At 48.6% G+C, this 23,909-nt stretch overlaps 1 protein-coding gene across 1 annotated transcript; it reads left to right on the forward strand.

Moving 5' to 3' along the window:
- Window positions 1–611: 611 nt before the first annotated feature.
- Window positions 612–2,411, forward strand: LOC141041420 (uncharacterized). Its single transcript, XM_073507568.1, has one exon. It carries the CDS (start codon window positions 612–614, stop codon window positions 2,409–2,411), a length of 1,800 nt encoding a protein of 599 aa, XP_073363669.1.
- The last annotated feature ends 21,498 nt before the right edge of the window (window positions 2,412–23,909 follow it).

Genomic DNA, 23,909 nt, shown 5'->3' on the forward strand with positions numbered 1-23,909 from the left:
CTGTCTCCCTCTGTTCCTCTGATTTTAGTTGGTTTTTTCTTCAGATAAGTGTCGCTAGACACATTCAGTTTCGACAGTAGCTAGTCTTCTTTTTCTGTTAGCGTTTTTTCTCGCCAATTGGTTGCGTTTTGTGCGCCTTGGCTCAGTCGTAGTAGGCCCAGCACGAAGCTCGGATCATGGGGATGGACGTGGTCAGTAGTGGAGCACGTTGCTCGGGCACGTTGGTGTACTCTTGATGAATAAGAAGAGGAAAACAAAAAATTTGCAGGGGGGTTGAGCGCAGCACAAAAAAAACTTCAGTGTCTCTGTGTGTTCTTCCTCTCTGAATTCTCTCTCTCTCTCACGATCGAGCTAGAGTTTAGGGGAGACAATTGGCATCAGAGCCGTTAGATCATGTGGCCATGTCGCAGAGCGGCGCGCCGCACCAGTCGCGAGCCCCTCCGCCCGCGAAGCAGCGACGGCGCTCGCCCTGCCGCGGCAGGAGTAGAGTTCGACGTGGTGGCGGCGAGGTGGTCGTGCAGCAGGTCGTGCGCGAGTCCAGCAGTGGCTCCGGCGCAAATCTGTAGTTCCCGATGCTGACGCGTGGCGAGTACACGCACTGGGCGATGGTCATGGAGGTAAACCTCCAGGCCGCATCACTCTGGGACGCGATCGAGGACGACACCGTCCCTCGCGTCGACGACAAGAAGACCTTGGCGGCACTGCTCCGATCGACGCCGGCCGACATGCACTGCATCTTGATCGGGAAGGGATCGGCCAAAGCGGCGTGGGAGGCGATCCAGGTCCAGTACCAAGGACCTGATCGTGGGCGCGACGGACGACTACGGCGTCTCCGAACTGAGTTCGAGACCGTGGCATTCATGGACGGCAAGAAGATCCAGGATTTCGCCATCCGCATCTCCAACCTCGCCGCTGCACTGTGTTCACTGGGGGACGTTGTCAATGAAGAAAAAATAGTGAGAAAATTCCTTTCAGTAGTTCCTTCGCGTTTTGCACAGATCGCCTTCTCGATGGAAACCCTCCTCGACCCTGCATTGTTGACTGTCGAGGAGGTCCCGGGCCATCTGCGCGCGATCGAGGAGCGCATGGATGGTGACCAGAGCAGCGGCTCCGCAAGCGGGCAGCTGCTCCTCACGGAGGAACAGTGGGAGGCACGCAACCGCCACCCCCGTGGCGGTGGTTCTGGCGTCAAGAACGACGACCGCGGCAAGAGGAGTGGCCAGCCACCTCCTACCTCGACTCCGCCTGGCTCGGCTCAAGGCGTGGACAAGGACCAGTGTCGTTACTGCCGCAAGAAAGGTCACTGGGCCAAAGACTGCCGCAAGAAGAAGCGCGACGAGGCTGCCAAGGCAGGTGCAGCACCGCCGGTGGCGGCCGCAAACCTCGCCGAGGCAGAGGAGGACAGCGGTCCTGGCCTCATGATGGCGTCCGTCGAGGAAGCGCGCGAGGGCATGGATCACGTGGCCACCCCTGCATCAAAACTGGTGACCGCGTCGTGCAACTCTGCGGTGCACAACGGCGGCCAAGTCTTTCTGAACGAAGAGAAGGCCTTCATCACGCCCTCCATCGACGGCGATCAGGGGCGGCAGTCGTGGTTCCTCGACACTGGAGCCACGAATCACATGACAGGCTCCCTGGAGTCCTTCGCGGAGCTGGACAGGTCAGTGTCTGGCACGGTGCGCTTTGCTGACGGATCAATGGTGAAGATCTGCGGCCGTGGGACGGTGGTGTTCGCCGCCGAGATGGGTGATCACAACGCTTTCACTCAGGTGTACTACATACCTGCACTGAAGAATAGCGTGGTCAGCCTAGGACAGCTGGATGAGAGCTGGTACGATGTGCACATCCGGCGTGGCGTGCTCACCATCCGCGATGATCGCGGGCAGCTCCTCGTCAAGGTATCACGCTCCACCAATCGCCTGTACAAACTCGTCTTCACGCCTGTGCATCCAGTGTGCCTTACTGCGGGAGCGCTCTCTGACGCCTGGCGCTGGCACGCAAGGCTCGGCCACCTGCACTTCGACGGCCTGGAGAAGATGGCCAAGAAAGAGCTGGTGCGCGGGCTCCCGCACATTGCTCACGCCGAGGAGCTGTGCGGGGCCTGTCTCACAGGGAAACAGCGTCGCATTCCATTCCCGCAGAAGGCCAAGTACAGGGCGACGACACCACTGGAGCTTGTGCACGGTGACCTGTGCGGCCCCGTCTCTCCACCAACACCTGGGGGGAGGCGTTACGTGCTCGTGCTGATCGACGATCGCAGTCGCTTCATGTGGGTGGAGCTGCTCAAGACGAAGGATGAAGCCGCGCGCGCCATCGTCAAGTTCCAGGCCGTAGCCGAGCTGGAGTGCGGGCACAAGCTTCGCGTGCTCCGCACCGATCGTGGCGGAGAGTTCACCTCGGCCACATTCTAGAAACACTGCGAGGAGAGCGGTGTGCAGCGGCACCTGACTACGCCGTACACGCCGCAGCAGAATGGCGTCGTCGAACGGGGTAACCAGACGCTCCTGGGCATGGCGAGGAGCATGCTCAAGGCGAAGCAGGTGCCCAACCTGTTTTGGAGGGAGGCCGTGCTCACCGCTGCCTTCATTCTCAACCGCAGCTTCACGCGCTCCGTCGATGGCATGACACCGTATGAGGCGTGGTACGGGAGGAAGCCTGACGTCGGGTTCCTGCGCATCTTTGGTTGCGTTGGCCATGTCAGGGCAGCTGGATCACACCTACGCAAGCTGGACGACAGGAGCACGCCGATGGTCTTCATCGGCTATGAGATCGGGTCCAAGGTGTATCGCATGTACGATCCAGTGACGAAGCGCCTGCATGTGTCCAGAGACGTGGTATTCGATGAGGAGGCGCGCTGGAACTGGGAGGCGCCGGGGGAGTCGTCGGTGAGCAGCTCCTTTACCGTCGAGCACCCTGCGTACACCGAAAGAACCGGCGTCACCAAGGCCGCTGCAGCAGAAAGAGCAGCGTCGTCGCCTACCTCTGCAAGTTCGTCTCGTGCCTCGTCTACTGCAGGCAGCATCATCCCCGACACGCCCGCGGCCACGTAGCCGCCCACGCATGGGGGAGGAGCGGATGTGGTCACGCCAGAGACCACGCCGGTGCCCTTTGTGTCACCACCGGCCGTACAGCCGGATTTGTTCGACAACGCGGACAAAGTCTCTGCACCACATTGATATCGCCTGTTCAAGGAGCTGCTTGGCTCAACCTCTGAAGTACCAGGAGGTGCTGAGAGCCCCCCGCCATCAGAGGACAGTGGTGATGATGAGGAGCTGCACCTAGTGACGGGGGAGGAACCGGCATCCTTCGCCGAAGCCGAGCACGAGGATTGTTGGCGCCGGGCGATGCTCGACGAGCTGCAGTCCATCGACGACAACAACACCTGGACGCTCACCACGCTCCCTGCAGGTCATCAAGCGATCGGCCTCAAATGGCTGTACAAGCTGAAGAAGGATGAGGAAGGGAACGTCGTCAAGCACAAAGCCCGCCTCGTTGCTAAAGGCTACGTGCAGCGTGCTGGCATGGACTTCGAGGAGGTATTCGCGCCGGTGACCAGACTGGAGTCCGTGCGGCTCATCCTGGCGCTGGCGGCGCACCGGGGCTGGCAAGTGCACCACATGGATGTCAAATCGGCGTTCTTGAACGGCGACCTCAAGGAAGTGGTCTATGTGTCCCAACCACCTGGGTTCGTCACCGAGGGGCGTGAGCAGGCTGTGTACAGGCTGCACAAAGCCCTGTATGGTCCGTGTCAAGCTCCAAGAGCGTGGAACGACAAGCTGGATGCCAGTCTCACATCTCTCGGGTTCACGCGCAGCATTGCAGAGCATGGCATGTACACGCGTGGAACCGGCGAGAGCCTGCTCATCGTCGGGGTGTACGTGGATGATCTGATGATCACCGGCGCAAAGGAACAGGAGGTCCTCGGGTTCAAGGAGGAGATGAAGCAGCTCTTCTCCATGAGCGACCTGGGCCTGCTTCGCTACTACCTCGGCTTGGAAGTGAAGCAGGAGCGTGAACGCACCACGATCACACAGGCAGCGTACGCCTCCAAGCTGCTCGACAAAACTGGGCTGACGGGGTGCTATCCAACTCGCACTCCTATGGAGCCACGGTGCCCGTTGAGAAAGGAAAGCAAGGAAGCCGCGGTGGACGCAACGCTCTACCGCAGCGTGATCGGTAGCCTGAGGTATCTCGTACACACTCGCCCGGACATTTCGTTCGCCGTGGGTTTCCTGAGCAGGTTCATGGAGGCGCCAGCAGCAGACCACTATGCAGCAGTGAAGCACCTCCTTCGATACATAGCAGGCACGCTGAGCTATGGCTGCGTGTACCGCTACGGCGACGGCGAGTCCCTGACAGGCTTCAGCGACTCCGATCACGCCGGCGACGTGGACACCAGGAAGAGCACTTCTAGTGTGCTGTTCTTTCTTGGTGAAAGCCCCGTCAGCTGGCAATCTCAGAAGCAAAAGGTCGTCGCAATCTCATCTTGCGAGGCGGAGTACATCGCGGCGGCGACGGCGGCTTGCCAAGGCATTTGGCTTGCGCGTCTCTTCGGCGAGCTGATGAATCAACCAGCGGCGCCATTCTCTCTGTTCATTGACAACAAGTCTGCGATCTCCCTGTGCAAGAACCCAGTTCTCCATGATCGCAGTAAGCACATCGACCTTCGATATCATTTCATTCGTGATTATGTTGAGAAGAGATGGGTGGCCGTGGAGTTCATCGGTACAAGGGAGCAGAAAGCAGACATACTGACGAAGCCGTTGAGCCGTGTTCGCTTCCAGGAGCTGCTTGGCAAGATTGGGATCGTCGACGTCAAGCTCGTTCGCCAGGGTTGAGGGGGAGATTGTTGGCCTAAACCCTGTCTCCCTCCGTTCCTCTGATTTTAGTTGGTTTTTTCTTCAGATAAGTGTCGCTAGACACATTCAGTTTCGACAGTAGCTAGTCTTCTTTTTCTGTTAGCGTTTTTTCTCGCCAATTGGTTGCGTTTTGTGCGCCTTGGCTCAGTCGTAGTAGGCCCAGCACGAAGCTCGGATCATGGGGATGGACGTGGTCAGTAGTGGAGCACGTTGCTCGGGCACGTTGGTGTCCTCTTGATGAATAAGAAGAGGAAAACAGAAAAGCTGCAGGGGGGTTGAGCGCAGCACAAAAAAAACTTCAGTGTCTCTGTGTGTTCTTCCTCTCTGAATTCTCTCTCTCTCTCACGATCGAGCTAGAGTTTAGGGGAGACATCCAGGACAAAGCGCCGCGTCCACCTGGGGCAGCAACGGCGACGGAGAAGACCGCGTGGCGCAGGGGCTTCGCGGCGGCCGAGGACAGAGGCGGCGACCGAGCGGGGAGCACGCGGCCATGGGCACTCCGGCGACGAGGAGAATGATTGGGGAGGGTCACCGGAGCATGGGGAAGACGTGGGTGAGGTCAGGGAGTAGAGGGGTGGCTCGGGTCGGCTAAATTTAAGCGGAGCACCGCGGCGAGGCTTCGGCCATGGGAGGGCAACGGGAGCTCCTCGAGCTCGGGGAAGTGGCTAGGCAGGACTAGAGGAGGGTTGTGAGGCTGGTGGTGAGCTCGGACGAGGCCGGGAATGGCTATATATAGCCGGGCGAGGGAGGCCGAGCTCGGGTGTCGCCGCGGGGATCCAGCCAACACTCAGCCGAGGCTCAGCGATCACGGGGAGGCGCGGGAACGCGACGAGGGAGGAGCGGACGAGCGACAGCGGTGCACAGGGCAAGAGGGGTCGAGGGCGCAGAGGGGACGCGGCCACGGCGCCATTGATTCTCGGTTGATCAAAGTGCGCCCGTGGGCGCGCGGCGACGAGCGCTGACGGAGGGGCTTACGGAGGGGGAAATGGCTCTAGGAGGACGGCGACGACTCGGGGAAACGATGGACAGGCCCGTGCTCGCTGAGACGCCAAGCAGAGGACGGGCCCGAGCAAGAAGACGTTTGGGGCGTGGCCAGTGCACGCCAAAGCGGTGGTCACCGCGCAGACTGGCATGAGGAGGAGACAAATGGCTGGCAAATGTTGTCTAGTGGTAAGTTCATCCAAGGTAGTTTTCAACTGCGCGGGTAGTTCGATGAAAAGTGAAGTGGGTAAATGGTAAGTAAGCTCTGAAGTTTACTGCATCAATCTGAAGCATGATGTAGTGATCAACAAATAAATGCTAAGGGCTAAATAAGCTGCCTGGGAGGTTTAGGATAGGAAGGACTCTAATCCTGTGAAATTTGAGGTGATTTGGACCAATGGTTGATATAGTTGCTTTGCAACTGACCAAAATGGTCTAGAAACTTGAGCATGATGATGCACTCACATTAAGCATCAACTTGAGCTCAAATTTGGCAAGGCTTGATGCTTTGGACATATAGAGGTGCTGTCAAAGTTTCATACCAAATGGACAAGCCAAAATGGTGCCTGCTTCACAAAAATCTTCACTGACCAGAATCTTGGAATAATTTTGGAGAAATATTGGCTAGATGAAATGGTGCCAAATTTGGTGGAGGGATGTTATTTTGGTGGGAGAACAATCTGGTAATTTCTCAGAATTAATGAAGCAATATAAAATGCACTTGCTTCACAACCTGAAAATATTGCCAGAATCAAAGATTTGGTCCTGTGCTCACATAGATCAAGGGATGGAGCTAAAATTTGGAGGAGGGTAATTATATGAGCACATGAAGAGGCATGCAAAATTTCAACTCATTTGGATGCTCCTAGCTGGTACTTCCTTCACAGTGGCTTCTGTTTGACAGAAACTTTGAAAAATCACTGAGGAAGATTGGCTAGGCAAATAAAGTTGAATTTTGGCATGAGGCAATAATTTGGACATAAAAGAATGCCCAACAAGTTTGGGAGCAAACAAGTTTGGATAGGTGGCACTTCCTTCACAGAAAGCCACACTGGACAGAAATGACGAATAATTTTTGGAGAATTATTCTTGGTCTAGAACAGGAAAGTTTGGGCATATTTGAGCAATATATGACCCAAAGAAATTATGAGAATTATTTCGGAATTTTTTTATGGACAGAAATATAGGTTGCTTCACAACCTAGGGCAGGCAGGGTTATTCCTTTAATAGAAAAGGGAATTTTCCCTAGAAAAAGAAATTATGGTTTGGTCAGGCAGTGGAGTGACATGATCTTGGCAAGGTATTGAGAATAATGAGTCACTTGGGAGAGGAAATGAGGATGATTTCCCAGGTGACAAGGCCACATAACCACTCCAAAAAGAAAAACAGAGCAAAAACCGATATATCAAAATGAAAAAGAAAAGGGCCAAAAACCAGTTTGTTACATAAGCACTCCTGACTGTGAATGCACCCGTTTTTTCATAGTGCCAAGCGATACAGTCGTCGACTCCCCCCCCCCCCCCACGGGATTTTTAATTTGCAAATCTCATCCGCATCAAAGGAGTGGAAAATTTGCTTCACTAGATCAACCTTCCACTCTTTTGTCTGGGGGTCGATCAAACTGGTTAACCCACCTGAGTCTGGACCTCTTTATAAATGATGTCACCTTCAGCCTTTCTTTCCTTGGGATCCATTGATCTCTCATAATTTGAATGTTCCTTCCATCCCCGATTCGCTAGATGAGGGCCGTTTTCAAGAGTTCTAGGCCAAACTCAATTCCCCTTCACGTGGGTGATGCATTCGACGAGAAGACGGTGTCAAGAAGGTTACCATTGGGATAATATTTGTATTTTAGAACTCTAGCACAGAGACTCTCTGGCTTGTGTAGCAACCTCCATCCTTGTATGGCAAGTAGGGCCTCATTAAACATATGCATATCTCGGAAGCCTACCCCCCCATCACATTTTGGCTTCGTCATGTTCTCCCATGACATCCAATGGACCTTGCGTCTATCATCTTTGTCTCCCCACCAAAAGTCTCTAATTACCTTCTCATAATTGTCGCAGAAGTTCTGATTGAGTTTAAAGACCCCCATTACATGTGTGGTGAGGGCCTACGCCACCGCTTTCACGTTTACCTCTTTTGCCGCATGGGACATAAACCTCTCATTCCAATTGCTGCATCTCTTCCTAAATCTCTCCATGGTGCTCTCTTCCTTTTTTTTTCTTGAAGAGGATAACCCCGGCCTCTGCAAATATGGTGCCCTATTCCTGACTCCCCTTCACATCTGTGTCTACTATCTTTGTTTGTGTACAAGAACCATGATTTGTGCAGTTGGCAGGGGCAAGGACATGTGTTCTCACGCAAATCAATTAACTATTGTTGGCATCGCCTGTATCCAAAGTGTACAATCGAAGATTCAATGTCTCGGCGGTAGGATTGAAGATCTCCTGTTCCACCTCCATCTCATTGGGATCATTTTCCTCCTCCGGCATCACATAATCATAAGACCATCTCCACTCGTTCGGCCCCCCAGTGCATAGGCCGGCGCTATTTCGGGCGCTGCCCCAGCGATTTTTAGGCCCTAGGGGCGATCTAAGTCCCAGCCACGCCCCCAGGTGCCGCCCCCAAGGCGTTGCAAATTCAAACTTGGTCCATTCCCGCTCCCAAAAAAGCCACAAGTCCGGCGATCAGCGCCACAGTTTGGCGATCAAATGAAAAGTTCGGCGTGCAAAAAGAAAAGACGCGTAGGCAATGCATCAAACGGTGGTGTTCGCCATTGCCTTCGACCCGCACTGCATGTAGACGCCTTTGAAGTAGGGGTCGACAAGTTTGCGCTCGTCGAACTCGGCCTTGATGCGCTCCCAATACGTGTCGACGCTCTGGTTCGTGCCGGTGATCGGGTCGAGCCAGACAACTTTCCACGCTTCGGCGAGGCACTCGTCCTCCTTCGATGCCCACTTGATGCGCGACTCGCTGGTCCTGGCCGCTCGCTTCTTCTTCTTCTTTCCTATCCTTGCCGGAGCAGCGCCGGCTCCTCCGGCTCTGGCTCCTTCTCGCCGTAGTCGAGCTCGCCGCCCATGTCGCCGTTGAGGTCTATTGTGTCATCTTGGGCAGTGAACCCGGGGGAGGCGGTGGCGGCGGCCGAGCCGGTCGTGATGATGTCGTCCATGTCGGCCTCCGTTGCGGTGGTGTCGCCGAGATGCGACGAGGAGGCTTGTGAGAAGAGCAGCGCGCCACGGCGGAGGGGTGGCATCGGGGAGGCTGCGTAGGCCGGCGGTGAATAGGTGTACGGAGGGTACTGCATGCCGGCGAAGGTGGGTGAGGGTGTGTGCTGGGCCGGGTGACCATGGGGGAAGGTGGTATTGGGGTTGAACCCACCGTGTGCGTCGCCGTCGGCGTAGCCCGGCAACGGCGTGCAGCCCCAGGGTTATGGCGACGACGAGAAGCCGGCCGGAGACCCAACGCTTTGCTGGCTCCAGGATGCGTACGGGTCGTGGCCGCCGGGCGGATTCATCATCCCCGCGCGAGCCGCCTCAGTTTGTTCGGACGAGCGTTCCGCCTGCTCCGCCACCGCCGCAGCCGGGAGCGCCGCCCTGTCCCGGGCCTTCTTGGCGTTCGCCCTGTTCCGGCGGTCGGTGGTGACTGCCTCCCGGCGCTGAACTTCCGCCCTCCAGTCGGCGTTAGACATGCCCGGGGGCTTGGACGACAGCGCCCTCTACTTCCTCTGCTTCGGCTGGGTGGCGGCGGTGGCATCCGTCGCGGCGCGGGGGACCACGTACTTCTTCGGCGGCATGGCAGCCGGCTGGGAGGAGAGGAGGAGGAGAATGGCGGGAGAATGGAGAATGAGAGGGAAGCTGAGGGGGAAAGCGGGAGGAAACGGCGGGAAAAGGGCCTCCTCTCGCTGACAGAGCGGCCCCACGCCCCTTTTCGCTTTTGCCGGCGCCCCCAGGCGACCCCCGGGCGCTTGGGTTCGGCTCGGGATCGCCGGTTGTTATTTCGGCCCAAACCGGCGCTAAATGAGATCCTGGGGGAGCGACTGGGCCGATTTTCGGCCGCCGACGCTAAAAAGCCGCCTGGGGGGGCTATTGGGGGCTCGGCTGGCGATGCTCTAAGGTCACGACCCATAAAAGGAATTAGTGATGTTGTAAAGTAAAATGCATACAGATAATAGTAACGTCGTATCATCCAAAAAATGCATAAACGCAAGGGAATATTAATCATCTAGGGCATAACACCAGCATCAACAACACAACAAATCGATTTGGATGTGGAACACAATAATTCTGCAATCTGCACGCTGGAGCATGGATCCCAGAGGGGATGGCATCATTTCCTGGTGGTAGCCGATTGGCTTTACAGGTCTGTAATTAAGTTTGGACAGCCTTTCGGAACCTCCCCCCCCTTCTTGGACCAGCGCTTTTTTTGTAACGAAGGCTCACGAAGAGCGCGATTTTGAATTAACAAAGCCATCAACCGGCCAGGAGTTACAACAAACAACCCAAATTACAACGGTCAGAACAATACAATGGGGAACACTGGGCAAAAACACTCACTACAACCTCCACAAGCAGCTAACGAAATGGAAATTAAGATTACAACTTGCAAAGACCGAGCACTCCACACTAGGATCATATGTAGCAGAGCAGGACATAGCCGACCATCGAAGATGGCCATGCTCCAGGAACACCTAGAGAAGAAGGGGAACAACATCTTCCTTCTCTATCACCGAAGAGGGACCCTACCCCCTCGCCATGGCTCGTAGGCGCCGCACCGTAGGGATTTTGAGAAGCTCACCCTAGAGCTGGAAGAATGCCGCCCTCACATCGTAAGGTGGACATAGTGCGACCACTTCGAATATCCCTAGCCGGCCGCTCCGCCACGATCCATGCCCAACTAGTTGGAGACAAGCTTCATGGAATCGGTCGACGAAGAGGAGGCGGCTCAATCCCTCACCTATAGAGTCTCCTGACCACGCCCAACACCCCTAACGACACCAAGGCAAGGTCACGACGCACAAGGCGCCGCCGCCGCCAAATCCGCAGTGGATAAAGGGCTTTCACCCGGGCAGGGGGGTCGGGGTGGAGAGCAGGGGACCTCGGCTGCGCCCCCATGGAGGAAAGCAGCGCCCTTGGGCGTTGCCGCTGCCGGACCGGCCAAGGTTTCCCCCCCAGTCCCCTAGCTGGCCAACAGCACACACCAACGCCGGAGCCAGAGAACAAATCGCTAGCCCCCGCCGACGGCGAGAGAGAGGCAGCAGGGAGAGGGATTTCGAACCTCCAGATCTGACGAAGAATAGACTTCGCGTTGCGGCCGGATTCCAACAGCCACCCACCGCCCGCGCGGCCAAGCACGCTGGCCAGCACCCCTGCGAACGCCGCCAACCGCCCGACGACGCCGCCTCCCCGGCTGGGGCCGCCGCCCCAGGAACCACTGGCCTCCGAGAGGGGATGTTGCGCCGAGATCCCCCCCCCCCCCCCCGCCACCTTCACCGGCGCCCGCGCAGGCTTCCCGGCGGCCGGGGAGGGGGAGTCACGACCACAAAATCACCAGCGCTTTTTAGAACCTACATTCGCCAAATGGCACAACGGGCAGATGCCTTAGACAAACAAATTATTGCAAATTTAGTTGTAGATTTATTTTGGCTTGAACCTTTGAATCTAGAAGTGCAAGTGTATGCTGATTAAGGTGCTGGTATTACGTCATCAGTACTTTTTGGTTGCATAGGTGGAAGTTGGATTCCTTTATCGTGCATGCTATTCTTTCCTTCTCCGAGTGAAGTGAGACTACATGCTTATAACAAAATATGTCTCCGAGTGAAGTGAGACATCATGCATGCTGTTACAATTTCCATCCGTAGTAGTGTGCCTAAGTTAACCTGTCCAATTTACCGACGGCCATTAGTAGAAGAGCAAGCCTCTAGAAAAGCTGAGCGAGTCCAACTTCGAGTTTTCAGAAATATTTTATTTGAATAGAAAACATCTTCTTTGTTTGAATTATGGATGTAATGCTTAGAGGGTGGTGAGCTGTACCTTTCGTCAAGAGCTACTCACGCGGCCCTATATTCCTTGATAGAAGCACGTATCTTTTCAGAATAACAGCAAAAATAGTATAGTTGGCTGTAAAAATTGAAACACTATAATTGTTACTGTCGTCTTGTAACATATGATTAGTGGTTATCTGGTGGAGTTATTGTCATGAGGCATGCGGCCTCAGTTTCTTTTTCTTTTTTGCTTTATTTCCGGGTTGATGTTGTTCAGCTGCTGGACTTTACATTCTTAATAATATATGGTTGTTATATGCATCGTCCTGATGCAGAGGCCGAGGGTTATACTCTCATTCAAGAAAAAGTGTTGGCTATAAAAAATGGAACACTCTAACTGTTTTTCAGACTGTTTATGTTATAGCGTGATCTGCAGAAAACCTGTGAACACAAAATCAACACGCCATGACCTTTTGGTTTACGTGTAGGTGCACTTGGTTTGCGTGATGGTACTCAGTACTCTTCTGTGATGATTAAGATTTGAGCAAACTCTATGGTAACCCACATACCTTCTCGGACAAATGATGATTAACCATTAATTGATCAAGAACAATTTTGACATACACGTAGCTAGCTTTAAAAAATGTAAACATGCATACTCATCATTATGGTATATGAAGGATTTACCTCATTAGTCCCTACATACCTGCATACCTTGTTTTTAAAAGAGAAATTTTGTTTGGACATGTTCTCTTAGTATGCAAAATAAATAGGCAGTACCACAGAAACATCATTTTAATTTGTGAGTTAGTCTCGATGCAAGCAGTTTTAACATGCTCCCTCTTACCCCCTCTTTTCACATGAGAGATGAGGGTATATAATAGAACTGAGCCGTTGATCTCACTAATTAGTTGTCTAATTAACTCTTATCTTCTAACCTGACATGTAAAAAAAAGGGGTAAGAAGGAGCATGTTAAAAAATTCCTGTAAAAAACATACTGCTCCAGTCGTGCACATCCCATTGACCCATACTAACAGCAGCGAACACTTATCCATTCTATTAACGTCTTAATAAAATGCAGTATGGAGTTTTAAAAAATGTAGTATGGTTTACAGCGGTAGCACCAGTTTGATACATAATTTTTTTGTTGAAAGGATACATCATTGCTTGTTTGATGGTATTACTTCACTTACATACTATCTCCTCGATGACCACACGGAACAATCAGGCGTACAAGGTACGCGATAGAGTACTACTCCATGTATCTCATCATTACATAAGTGAAGAAATTTCATGTAGTAAATTTGGCGTTGAAGCCGAATACTCCCTCCGTTCGAAAATACTTGGACGGATGGAGTACAGAGTATATGTTATATGATAACGTCACAATAGGTGAGTATAACAATCGAAAAAATGTCATGAAGACCGCGGTCGAGAGAAGAGAGAAGGGCCGTCAACTCCGCCAATCTCGCCGTGGTGGCGCAACCTACTTCGACAGTGAGGAGGTGGACGAGGGGATTATAGGGAGGCGGCCTTGAGGAGTTTGGCGAGAGATGAGGTGGAGGGCGGAGGCGGCCGTGGATAGGTGGTCACGGGGATCACAGGTGGAGGGCGGCGGCGGCCGTGGATATGTGCTCGCGGGGACGAGAGGTGGAGGGCGGCGGCGGCGGCCGTGGAGAGGTGGCCGAGGCGATAATGGGCCAGAGCCGCTGGATTGCGGATGGGGCCCAACCTAACGGTGGCCGCGATCGATGCTAGCGTCCCGATCTGGACGTTGCATATACTAGCGTCCGCATGTGGACGCTGTAATGCCTAGCGTTCTTCCTATTTCTCAAATAAGGAATTATCCTTTCCTTTTTTCATAATTCTGTGATTATTAATTACTATTAATAAAAAATTCGGGGCGGCTCACCTGAGCCTTGGCTCAGTGGTTGGGCATGCGGTTGTGCAGCCTAACGACCCGAGTTCAATTCCTAGAATTGACAGGTGATGCGCAGGGGTTTTTCCCTATTTATTGAGGATCAAGTTTGGTGTGTGATGGAACCACTCATTAAAAACTATCTTGATTCTCATTTAGAAAATTCTGAGGACCATGTGTATCTTGGTACTCATACTAAAATGGCCGTATGCATCCCTAGTTGGTGCAGAGGCCGGGGAACTGAAATTCTCCCCCAATTTTTTATCTCGCTCGCTCCATGAAAAGTGGATCGCCCCCGCGTCGTGTGTGGCGACACGGGAGGCCATCCATCGCGCCGCCCCAGTCATCTTCCCCAGCCCCTCCTGTCTCGCCGCTGCCTGAGGCCCTACCGGCGAAGCCCGTCGGGTCCGGGGACGGCGGCGGTGGGGCGCTCTCCTGGCTCGCCATCTCTCTCCTGGGGGTTCCTCTGCTGGATTCACTGGGAGACGGCGGCGCTGGTGCTAAGGCGGGCTGCCTGAGGCCCTGCCGGCGAAGCCCGTCGGGTCCGGGGACAGCGGCGGCGGGGCGCTCTCGTGGCTCGCCATCTCTCTCCTGGGGGTTCCTCTGCTGGATTCACTGGGAGACGGCGGTGCTGGTGCTAAGGCGGGCTCCGACAGGCGGCTGGCAGGATCGGCGGCAACAGGGCAATTTAATCCATCACGGGATGGCTGGTGCCTGGCTCATCTCATCAGACCCGATGCTAACCTCGGCATGGAGATGCAAACTATGGATGACGGCTTGACGCAGTGGGGTGGTTGTGCGGCGGCGGCGGTCCACACCGCATGTAGCTGCTGCGATGCGGAAAAGTGGTGATGATAACACATAAGTGACGTCGATGGTGGTTCTATGCAAGCACCTGGTCATGAGTTCCTGGGTGAAAGCCTAGGTTTCCGTGTTGGATATACCTAGCAATGGCGATGTTTTAAGTCGTTACCTTGTTGGATGCATTGCTTGGATATGCTCAAACTGGTTCTTCAGGGTCAAAAGCTAGATTCCGACCTCGTGTGGTTGGATCCGGTGAATGCGACGCATAGATAAAAGTTTAATGTTGACATAAAAGTAATAATACTTCAAACATGCTAACCAAGCAATTATGTCTTATCAAAATAACATAGCCAAAGAAAGCTTATCCCTACAAAATCATATGGTTAGGCCATGCTTCATTTTCGTCACACAAAACGTTCTCATCGTGCATAACCCCGATGACAAGCCGAGCAATTGGTTCATACTTTTTAACGCGCTTCAGCCTTTTCAACCTTCACGCAATACATGAGCGCAAGCCATGGATATAGCACTATGGGTCGAATAAGGTATAATGATGGGGGTTATGTGAGAAGACAAAAAGGTAGAAAGTCTCACATTGACGCGGCTAATCAATGGGCTATGGAGATGCCCATCAATTGATGTCAATGCGAGGAGTAGGGATTGCCATGCAACGGATGCACTAGAGCTATAAATATATGAAAGATCAACAAAAGAAACTAAGTGGGTGTGCATCCAACTCGCTTTCTCATGAAGACCTAGGGCATTTTGAGGAAGCCCATCATTGGAATATACAAGCCAAGTTCTAAAATGAAAAATTCCCACTAGTATATGAAAGTGACAACATAGGAGACTCTCTATCATGAAGATCACGGTGCTACTTTGAAGCACAAGTGTGAAAAAGGATAGTAACATTGTCCCTTCTCTCTTTTTCTCTCATTTTTTTTTCTTTTTTTCTCTTTTTTTATTTGGGCCTTCTCCTTTTTTTCTTAGTCCGGAATCTCATCCCTACTTGTGGGGGAATCATAGTCTCCATCATCCTTTCCTCACATGGGACAATGCTCTAATAATGATCATCACACTTTTATTTACTTACAACTCAAGAATTACAACTCAATACTTAGAACAAAATATGACTCTATGTGAATGCCTCCGGCGGTGTACCGGGATATGCAATGAATCAAGAGTGACATGTATGAAAAATTATGAATGGTGGCTTTGCCACAAATACAATGTCAACTACATGATCATGCAAGGCAATATGACAATGATGGAGCGTGTCATAATAAACGGAACGGTGGAAAGTTGCATGGCAATATATTTCGGAATGGCTATGGAAATGCCATGATAGGTAGGTATGGTGGCTGTTTTGAGGAAGATATAAGGAGGTTTATGTGTGATAGAGCGTATCATATCACGGGGTTTGGATGCACCAGCGAAGTTTGCACCAACTCTCAAGGTGAGAAAGGGCAATGCACGACACCGTAGAGGCTAGAAAATTGTGGAAGGGTGAGAGTGCGTATAATCCATGGACTCACATTAGTCATAAAGAACTCATATACTTATTGCAAAAGTTTATTAGCCCTCAAAGCAAAGTACTACTATGCATGCCCCTAGAGGGATAGATTGGTAGGAAAAAGACCATCGCTCGTCCCCGACCGCCACTCATAAGGAAAGCAATAAAAGAACACCTTATGCTTCAAATTTGTCACACAACTTCTACCATACGTGCATGCTACGGGACTTGCCAACGTTAACACAAGTATTTCTCAATTTCACAATTACTCAACTAGCACATTCTAATATTACCACCTTTATATCTCAAAACAATTATCAAGTATCAAACTTGTGACGATATTCAATGAACTCAATATGGAAGTTTTTATTATACCCATCCTGGATGCCTATCATATTAGAACTAATTTCACAATTAAAGCAAATTACCACGCTGTTTAAGACTCTCAAAATAATATAAGTGAAGCATGAGATATCAATAATTTCTATAAACTAAAACCACCACCGTGCTCTAAAAGATATAAGTGAAGCACTAGAGCAAAAACTATATAGCTCAAAAGGTATAAGTGAAGCACATAGAGTATTCTAATAAATTCCGAATCATGTGTGTATCTCTCAAAAGGTGTGTACAGCAAAGATGATTGTGGTAAACTAAAAAGCAAAGACTCAAATCATACAAGACGCTCCAAGCAAAACACATATCATGTGGTGAATAAAAATATAGCCCCAAGTAAAGTTACCGATAGACGAAGACGAAACAGGGGATGCCTTCCGGGGCATCCCCAAGCTTAAGCTTTTGGTTGTCCTTGAATTTTACCTTGGGGTGCCTTGGCCATCCCCAAGCTTAGTCTCTTGCCACTCCTTGTTCCATAATCCATCAAATCTTTACCCAAAACTTGAAAACTTCACAACACAAAACTCAACAGAAAATCTCATAAGCTCCGTTAGCGAAATAAAACAAACCACCACTCTAAAGTACTGTATTGAACTCATTCATTATTTATATTGGTGTTAAACCAACTGTATTCCAACTTCTCTATGGTTTATAAGCTCTTTTACTAGACATAGATTCATCAAAATAAGCAAACAACACACGAAAAACAGAATCTGTCAAAAACAGAACAGTCTGTAGTAATCTGTATCTAACGCAAACTTCTGTAACTCAAAAAATTCTGATAAAATAGGAAATCCTGAATAATTTGTTTATTGATCTACTGCAATTGGAATCAGTATTTTATCACGTTCTGGTGATTTTAAACAATTGTTTTCGTGAGCAGAAAGTTTCTGACTTTTTCAGCAAGATCAAATAACTATTATCCAAGAAGATCCTATAGATTTCACTTGGCACAAACACTAATTAAAACACAAAAACAAATCTAACCAGAGGCTAGATCAAATATTATTACTAAACAGCAAGGATAAATATTGGGTTGTCTCCCCACAAGCGCTTTTCTTTAAAGCCTTTTTAGCTAGGCATTGAGATTTCAATGATGCTCACATAAAAGATAGTAATTGAAACACAAAGAGAGCATAATAAAACATGTGCAAATCACATCTAAGTCTAACATACTTTCTATGCATAGGCATCTTATAGGCAAACAAATTATCAAGTCAAGCAAAAACTAGCATATGCAAGGAAGCGGAAAGAAACAATAGCAATCTCAACATAACGAGAGGTAATTTAGTAACATGAAAATTTCTACAACCATATTTTGCTCTCTCATAATAATTACATGTAGGATCATAAGAAAATTCAACAATATAGCTATCACCAAACATATTCTTAACATGATCCACATGTATGCAAAGTTGACACTCTTCCAAATAGTGGGATTATCATTAACTAAAGTCATGACCTCTCCAAACCAACTTTTATCAAAAATACCATAAGATTGAACATTCTCCAAATATGTGGGATCTAAAGTTGACACTCTTCCAAACACACTTTCAATATTATTGCAAACACTATTATCAATCTCATATTCATCATGGGGCTTAAATAAATTTTCAAGATCATAAGAAGAATCACCCCAATCATGATCAGTGCAACAAGTAATAGACATAGAAAAACTAGCATACCCAAGCTTAGGGTTTTGCATATTATTAGCATAATTGACATCAAGAGAATTTATAGTAAAGTCATTGCAATCATACTTTTTATTCAAGGCGCTATCGTGAATCTCTTCATAAATTTCTTCATCACAATTTTCAGATTCACGAATTTCAAGCAAAACCTCATAAAGATAATCTAGTGCACTCAAATCACTAGAAATTGGTTCATCATAATTGGATCTCTTAAAAAGATTAGCAAGCAGGTGAGGATCCATAAATCTTAGGTTCTCCGTTTAGCAACAAATTATTCCAACCAAACGAGCAAACTAGCCAAGTAAGACATCAAGGCAAACGAAAAGACGAACAGAACAAGGGCGAATAAAACGGCAAGGTTGAAGTGGGGGAGAGGAAAACGAGAGGCAAATGGCAAATAATGTAATGCGAGGGATATGAGTTTGTGATGGGTACTTGGTATGTCTTGACTTGTGCGTAGACTCCCCGGCAACGGCGCCAGAAATCCTTCTTGCTACCTCTTGAGCACTGCGTTGGTTTTCCCTTGAAGAGGAAAGGGTGATGCAGTAAAGTAGCGTAAGTATTTCCCTCAGTTTTGACAACCAAGGTATCAATCTAGTAGGAGACCACGCTCAAGTCCCACGTACCTACACAAACAAATAAGAACCTTGCAACCAACGCGATAAAGGGGTTGCCAATCCCTTCACGGCCACTTGCAAAAGTGAGATCTGATAGAGATAATAAGATAATATTTTTGGTATTTTTGTGATAAACACTAAAAGTAAAGAAAGCAAAACAAACAAAGATAGAAATAACGGGAGATTAATATGATAGAGAATAGACCCGGGGGCCATAGGTTTCACTTGTGGCTTCTCTCAAGAGCATAAGTATTACGGTGGGTGAACAAATTACTGTCGAGCAATCGATAGAATTGAGCATAGTTATGAGAATATCTAGGCATGATCATGTATATAGGCATCACGTCAGTGACAAGTAGACCGACTCCTGCCTGCATCTACTACTATTACTCCACACATCGACCGCTATCCAGCATGCATCTAGAGTATTAATTCATAAGAACAGAGTAACGCATTAAGCAAGATGACATGATGTAGAGGGATAAACTCAAGCAATATGATATAAACCCATCTTTTTATCCTCGATGGCAACAATACAATACGTGTCGTTTCCCCTTCTGACACTGGGATCGAGCACCGTATGATTGAACCCAAAGCTAAGCACTTCTCCCATTGCAAGAAAGATCAATCTAGTAGGCCAAACCAAACTGATAATTCAAAGAGACTTGCAAAGATAACAAATCCTACATAAAAGAATTCAGAGGAGATTCAAATGTTTTTCATAGATAATCTTTATCATAAACCCACAATACATCGAATCTCGACAAACACACCGCAAAAGAAGATTACATCGAATAGATCTCTAAGAGAATCGAGGAGAACTTTGTATTGAGATCCAAAGAGAGAGAAGAAGGCATCTAGCTAACAACTATGGACCCGAAGGTCTGAGTTAAACTACTCACACATCATCGGAGAGGCTATGGTGTTGATGTAGAAGCCCTCCGTGATCAATGCCCCCTCCGGCGGAGCGCCGGAAAAGGCCCCAAGATGGGATCTCACGGGTACAGAGAGTTGCGGCGGTGGAAATAGGGTTTCGTCCTCTGTTCTGATGTTTCCAGGGTATATGAGTATATATAGGCGAAAGAGGTCGGTCAGGAGAGCCAGGAGGGGCCCACGAGGGTGGGGGGCGCGCCCAGGGATGCAGGCGCGCCTCCCTGCCTCGTGGCCTCCTCGTTGATTGCTTGACGTCCACTCCAAGTCCACTGGATCACGTTTGTTCCAAAAATCACGTTCCCGAAGGTTTCATTCCGTTTGGACTCCGTTTGATATCCCTTTCCTTCGAAACACTGAAATACGCAAAAATAAACAGCAATTTGGGCTGGGCCTCTGGTTAATAGGTTAGTCCCAAAAATAATATAAAAGTGTATAATAAAGCCCATTGAACATCCAAAACAGATAATATAATAGCATGGAACAATCAAAATTTATAGATACGTTGGAGACGTATCACGCATAAGCGTCGCTCCCTTCATGAAGGCGTTGCTGTTGAAGAATCTCGTTGTCCGTCTGATGTCATGTGGTGGTTGGTGCGGATATGGTAATTTCTGTAGTTTGCAGATCGCGGATCGGATTGCTTTGGATTTTTTTCCTCGCCCATGCATAGCTTTGGTCTTATATGACTTTGCTCTCTATTGGGTTTTTTTGTCTGTGTGTGTGCGTTTGTAATGATTGTGTGCATCTTAGCTATACAGAGGCCGGGTGTGTGCTACCCTTGCTGGAAAATCTTACTTTTGCCCCCAGGCCCATTTCATTTCTTCTTCACTAAAAATCTTGGCTAAAAATTGTCCGCCTCCCGCTTAGTATGAAGATATGCTGCGGAGAAGTGATGCATTAACAATAGTGAGAAGAAAAAATTTCTCCTTCTTGTACTCATCACTAATACGCTTAGCCCAAGCCTACAGGAATTGCCTAAGGTTCCGGATTTTGAATTGTCACTCATCAATATTAGTGACTCCTTTGACGTCCTTTGACCATAATTTAGTTTAGCTATGGAGAAAATCTTCGCTCTCAAGCCAAGATGTTTCAAAGGAAAAAGCAGCCTTGTTTCCTTTTCGACAAAGGGTGGATATTATTTGCTCAAAATGGAGCATTAAAAGGATACAAAACACAATGAGCACACACCCGGCCTCTGTATAGCTAAGATGCACACAATCATTACAAACGCGCACACACACACAAAAAAACCCAACAGAGAGCAAAGTCATATAAGACCAAAGCTATGCATGGGCGAGGAAAAAAATCCAAAGCAATCCGATCCGCGATCTGCAAACTACAGAAATTACCATATCCGCACCAACCACCACATGACATCAGACGGACAACGAGATTCTTCAACAGCAACGCCTTCACGAAGGGAGCGACGCTTATGCGTGATACGTCTCCAACGTATCTATAAATTTTGATTGTTCCATGCTATTATATTATCTGTTTTGGATGTTCAATGGGCTTTATTATACACTTTTATATTATTTTTGGGACTAACCTATTAACCGGAGGCCCAGCCCAAATTGCTGTTTTTTTTTGCGTATTTCAGTGTTTCGAAGGAAAGGGATATCAAACGGAGTCCAAATGGAATGAAACCTTCGGGAACGTGATTTTTGGAACAAACGTGATCCAGTGGACTTGGAGTGGACGTCAAGCAATCAACGAGGAGGCCACGAGGCAGGGAGACGCGCCTGCCCCCCTGGGCGCGCCCCCCACCCTCGTGGGCCCCTCCTGGCTCTCCTAACCGACCTCTTTCGCCTATATATACTCATATACCCTGGAAACATCAGAACAGAGGACGAAACCCTATTTCCACCGCCGCAACTCTCTGTACCCGTGAGATCCCATCTTGGGGCCTTTTCCGGCGCTCCGCCGGAGGGGGCATTGATCACGGAGGGCTTCTACATCAACACCATAGCCTCTCCGATGATGTGTGAGTAGTTTACCTCAGACCTTCGGGTCCATAGTTGTTAGCTAGATGACTTCTTCTCTCTCTTTGGATCTCAATACAAAGTTCTCCTCGATTCTCTTGGAGATCTATTCGATGTAATCTTCTTTTGCGGTGTGTTTGTCGAGATCCGATGAATTGTGGGTTTATGATAAAGATTATCTATGAAAAACATTTGAATCTCCTCTGAATTCTTTTATGTAGGATTTGTTATCTTTGCAAGTCTCTTTGAATTATCAGTTTGGTTTGGCCTACTAGATTGATCTTTCTTGCAATGGGAGAAGTGCTTAGCTTTGGGTTCAATCATACGGTGCTCGATCCCAGTGTCAGAAGGGGAAACGACACGTATTGTATTGTTGCCATCGAGGATAAAAAGATGGGTTTATATCATATTGCTTGAGTTTATCCCTCTACATCATGTCATCTTGCTTAATGCGTTACTCTGTTCTTATGAACTTAATACTCTAGATGCATGCTGGATAGCGGTCGATGTGTGGAGTAATAGTAGTAGATGCAGGCAGGAGTCGGTCTACTTGTCACTGACGTGATGCCTATATACATGATCATGCCTAGATATTCTCATAACTATGCTCAATTCTATCGATTGCTCGACAGTAATTTGTTCACCCACCGTAATACTTATGCTCTTGAGAGAAGCCACAAGTGAAACCTATGGCCCCCGGGTCTATTCTCTATCATATTAATCTCCCGTTATTTCTATCTTTGTTTGTTTTGCTTTCTTTACTTTTAGTGTTTATCATAAAAATACCAAAAATATTATCTTATTATCTCTATCAGATCTCACTTTTGCAAGTGGCCGTGAAGGGATTGGCAACCCCTTTATCGCTTTGGTTGCAAGGTTCTTATTTGTTTGTGTAGGTACGTGGGACTTGAGCGTGGTCTCCTACTAGATTGGTACCTTGGTTCTCAAAACTGAGGGAAATACTTACGCTACTTTACTGCATCACCCTTTCCTCTTCAAGGGAAAACCAACGCAGTGCTCAAGAGGTAGCAAGAAGGATTTCTGGCGCCGTTGCCGGGGAGTCTACGCACAAGTCAAGACATACCAAGTACCCATCACAAACTCATATCCCTCGCATTACATTATTTGCCATTTGCCTCTCGTTTTCCTCTCCCCCACTTCAACCTTGCCGTTTTATTCGCCCTTGTTCTGTTCGTCTTTTCGTTTGCCTTGATGTCTTACTTGGCTAGTTTGCTCGTTTGGTTGGAATAATTTGTTGCTAAACGGAGAACCTAAGATTTATGGATCGTCACCTGCTTGCTAATCTTTTTAAGAGATCCAATTATGATGAACCAATTTCTAGTGATTTGAGTGCACTAGATTATCTTTATGAGGTTTTGCTTGAAATTCGTGAATCTAAAAATTGTGATGAAGAAATTTATGAAGAGATTCACGATAGCGCCTTGAATAAAAAGTATGATTGCAATGATTTTACTATAAATTCTCTTGATGTCAATTATGCTAATAATATGCAAAACCCTAAGCTTGGTATGCTATTTTTGCTATGTCTATTACTTGTTGCACTGATCATGATTGGGGTGATTCTTCTTATGATCTTGAAAATTTATTTAAGCCCCATGATGAATATGAGATTGATAATAGTGTTTGCAATAATATTGAAAGTGTGTTTAGAAGAGTGTCAACTTTAGATCCCACATATTTGGAGAATGTTCAATCTTATGGTATTTTTGATAAAAGTGGGTTTGGAGAGGTCATGACTTTAGTTAATGATAATCCCACTATTTGGAAGAGTGTCAACTTTGCATACATGTGGATCGTGTTAAGAATATGTTTGGTGATAGCTATATTGTTGAATTTTCTTATGATCCTACATGTAATTATTATGAGAGAGCAAAATATGGTTGTAGAAATTTTCATGTTACTAAATTACCTCTCGTTATGTTGAGATTGCTATTGTTTCTTTCCGCTTCCTTGCATATGCTAGTTTTTGCTTGCCTTGATAATTTGTTTGCCTATAAGATGCCTATGCATAGGAAGTATGTTAGACTTAGATGTGATTTTCACATGTTTTATTATGCTCTCTTTGTGTTTCAATTACTATCTTTTATGTGAGCATCATCGAAATCTCAATGCCTAGCTAAAAAGGCTTTAAAGAAAAGCGCTTGTGGGGAGACAACCCAATATTTATCCTTGCTGTTTAGTAATAATATTTGATCTAGCCTCTGGTTAGATTT

The sequence above is a fragment of the Aegilops tauschii genome, chromosome 2 (assembly GCF_002575655.3).
Source record: "Aegilops tauschii subsp. strangulata cultivar AL8/78 chromosome 2, Aet v6.0, whole genome shotgun sequence".
Classification (NCBI taxonomy): Eukaryota; Viridiplantae; Streptophyta; class Magnoliopsida; order Poales; family Poaceae; genus Aegilops; species Aegilops tauschii.

What these genes read in the sequence shown, in the direction of transcription:
- LOC141041420 (XM_073507568.1), top strand. Translation starts at nt 612, where the DNA reads ATGGAGGTAAACCTCCAGGCCGCATCACTCTGGGACGCGATCGAGGAC.